General features: G+C 54.4%; 1 protein-coding gene across 1 annotated transcript in view; it reads left to right on the top strand.

Annotated features, from left to right (window-relative positions):
• Positions 1–561: 561 nt before the first annotated feature.
• LOC104281126 (glutamate receptor ionotropic, kainate 3-like) overlaps positions 562–2,903 on the top strand; it is a gene marked incomplete at its 3' end in the record, with an annotated part of 33,568 nt that continues 31,226 nt past the window's right edge. Inside the window, exons 1-2 of the mRNA XM_009879017.1 lie at positions 562–697; positions 1,766–1,956. Of these exons, the coding sequence (XP_009877319.1) occupies positions 562–697; positions 1,766–1,956 (327 nt within the window). The remainder of the gene's footprint in view (positions 698–1,765; positions 1,957–2,903) is intronic.

Genomic DNA, 2,903 nt, shown 5'->3' with positions numbered 1-2,903 from the left:
CCATTTGTCATGTGCAGTCACCTTCCGAGGGGGAACCGATCTGCTTTTGCAACCAAAGATACCTCCCCACAGCAATTTCCAGAATGCAAACTGAAGCGTCTGGCTAAAAGTTATGAATCCTGAGAAAATGAACCTATTCAGTGGGTCAGGCCCATAAACAACTGTAGCTGCCCGTAGTTAGCATAAGTCATTTAAAAGTCAACGCTATGGCCTGGTTTTCAGAGCGGCCTTTAACAAAGCGTGGAGGACTGCACTTGCAATTTTTCAGGGGAAAAAAGCCCCAAAGAACAAAGCCCCTGAACTCGGTTGCGGGTGTGATTTATGAGTCGGCCCCTGGCTGCACCTGCACATTAAAACACGGCATCCATCAGCTGAACGCCTGGGGGGGCAAAGTCAGAGGCCAGCGCTTAAGGAACAGATCAAAGCTTATTAAAGCAAAACAGCTGTAAGAATTCCTTGCTCTCCCATGGAGAATGAAGTCTCGGTTGCTGGGAGGTGCTGGTTTTGCTATGCTTTGCTGGGGGCAATGTGTTTTAGGGCCAGCGCTGTTCCAGCTCCCCCATGGGCAGAGCGGCGCTCACCGCTGATGGCGCCGTGTCTGGGCGGACGCGCAGCCTGGGGCGGACGCGCATCCTGGCTGGGTCCCACCACTACAACCACATTATAGAAACCAGCAACAGCCACAAAATCTCGTGCTGTATTTAAAGTCTTTTGCACAATCCCTTGTGAGAGCAACGAACCCTTTTCCCGTATTTGCCTCCCACCTTCTATCACAGAAGGCAGTGCTGTTGCCTTTCCAGCTCCCCACATCCTTCCTGCCATTGAACACTTGCAGAAACCGTTCAGGATAAACTCTGGTTAAATCTGTCCCACCCAGCAAATGGTTCCCATTACCAAAGCCCGTCCCGACTGCTGTTCCCCACCGCGGTCATTCACGATTCCGCCCGGCTCTGCTGCCCTGGGCATTTGCTGAGCAGATCAGCTGCAGTACCCTGCTGCCTAACCCCACACTACTCAGACGAGCTACCGAGCATTAAGGTTAATCCCCGAACTGAAGTTAATATTTGGACGTACGGCGGAGCCAAGAGATGCATTAAGGACGTGCAGTGGCGGAGGCCTCCGAGTGGCCCCCTCGCTGCCTGCCAAGCGATGCTCGTGGGCCGGCTGCCAGCAGAGCTGAGCGCTGCCTGGCTGTGGGATTTTTAAATCATATAAAGGGCACTCTCATTCACTTGCAGACTGTGTAGGCTGGTTGTAATGTCAAGAAATGCGTCTTAGTTCCTCTTTGATAGCTGTCTGCAAGCTGGCATTTTGCAATCAGAGTTCCCCCATCACCTGCATCATCCCGTGGGCTTCAGCGCTCACGGCAAACCCTCCGTGGGAAGAGCCCAGGGAGCTTCAGCTCGAGCATCTCCGCCTTGTCCCCTCCCCTTGGTCACAAGCCTCCTTTTTCACAGTTACAGATAGCGATTCTGGTTTTCTCCCCGCAATTCACTTGCCTCTTTTATGCACAGAGGGAGTTCTTTGGCAGGAGTTCCTCTCTGCTGTGTGTGAGAGAACCTGCACATATGACACCCAAATTCCACCAACACCTACGAGTCTCTGCAGGCAGTGACTGATGGCAACAGACAGTACAATCCGCCGAATCCGGGAGGGCATCATCCTCCCGCCCACCTCCCGCAGGCTCTGCCTTCTCACTTCAAACAGAGACACGAGCTGATGCAGCAAAGACAAACAAAACAAAGCTAAACAAAATGTTTAAACTGGTTTCTCTCTTTTAAGGATCTTTATGCATTAGACCTAGAACCATACCGCTACTCCGGAGTGAACCTGACCGGCTTCCGGATCCTCAACGTGGAGAACCCGCACGTGTCCTCCATCATCGAGAAGTGGTCCATGGAGCGGCTGCAGTCGGCGCCCAAGGCAGAGCTGGGGCTGCTCGACGGCGTCATGATGGTACGAGAAGTTTAAACAAAGAACGGCTGAGGTCTGAGAAGCAGACCAGAGCGCTAGGAAAGGCAGGAACATTCGTTAAGGCCTAGATGCTATTTCTGGTGGTTCATGTACTCTAACAACTCATCCCAGGTACCTTCCCCGAGGTAGTTACTTGCATTCTTTAATAACCGCCCCTCAAATGCAGCGAGTTCGGCTGGTGAGTCCCCTGCAGCCCACTGCTGTGTTCACAGCTCCTCCTGCAGCTGCCAGCAGATCTGCCAATTCTGACAGTAAGTGCTCCTCCTCTCCCCTCCCTTCTTGCCAGTAAAAAGCTGCCCCCAGGACTGGCAAAATGTAAAGCTTTCAGTTCCAGAAAGGGCTGAGCACGGTGGGGAAGCACCCTGGCTATTTCACGCTGGGAACAAGAAGGGAGGAAGCTGCAATCAGCTGGGTATTGTGCCCCTCATTCAGGCGCGGCAGGGGTGGACTAGATGTTCTTAGAGCTCTTTTCCACCCTTTATGATTCTGTGATTTCTCTGTGCTCACCTGACGAGCAGATGAAGCAAATGCTCGCTGACCTGGATGGGCTGGATGTGCCCCAAACCCTGGAGCACCCAGGAAAGGGCTTTGGGTGCTCCCCACAAGTCCCATCCCAGCTCAGGGCAGGACCCTCGGCTGAGCTCTGGGAGCTGCACCAGGGAGCAGAAACACTCGGGTCCCACCGGAGAGGCCAGGTAGCCGTGGCCTCCCCCAGAGGGGTTTGCAGGGCTCTGGCTGCCACCCTATCCCCAGGCAGCCCCTGAGGGCAGCGGAGCACCCCGGGCTGGGAGCCCAGCACGGGGCTGGACCACGTCAGGCAATTTGCTGAGATTGATGCAGGGAGAAAGCGCCAAGGCTGTGCCCAGAGACGGGCTTTGCTGCAGCTTTGATGACTCCTTTTAGGGTCTGATGGCAGCTCTGCTCCACTG

The sequence above is a fragment of the Apaloderma vittatum genome, unplaced genomic scaffold, assembly GCF_000703405.1.
Source record: "Apaloderma vittatum isolate BGI_N311 unplaced genomic scaffold, ASM70340v1 scaffold20381, whole genome shotgun sequence".
Lineage (NCBI taxonomy): Eukaryota > Metazoa > Chordata > Aves > Trogoniformes > Trogonidae > Apaloderma > Apaloderma vittatum.
Note: the sequence above shows the minus strand (reverse complement) of the source record. Positions and strands in the feature narration are given on the sequence as shown.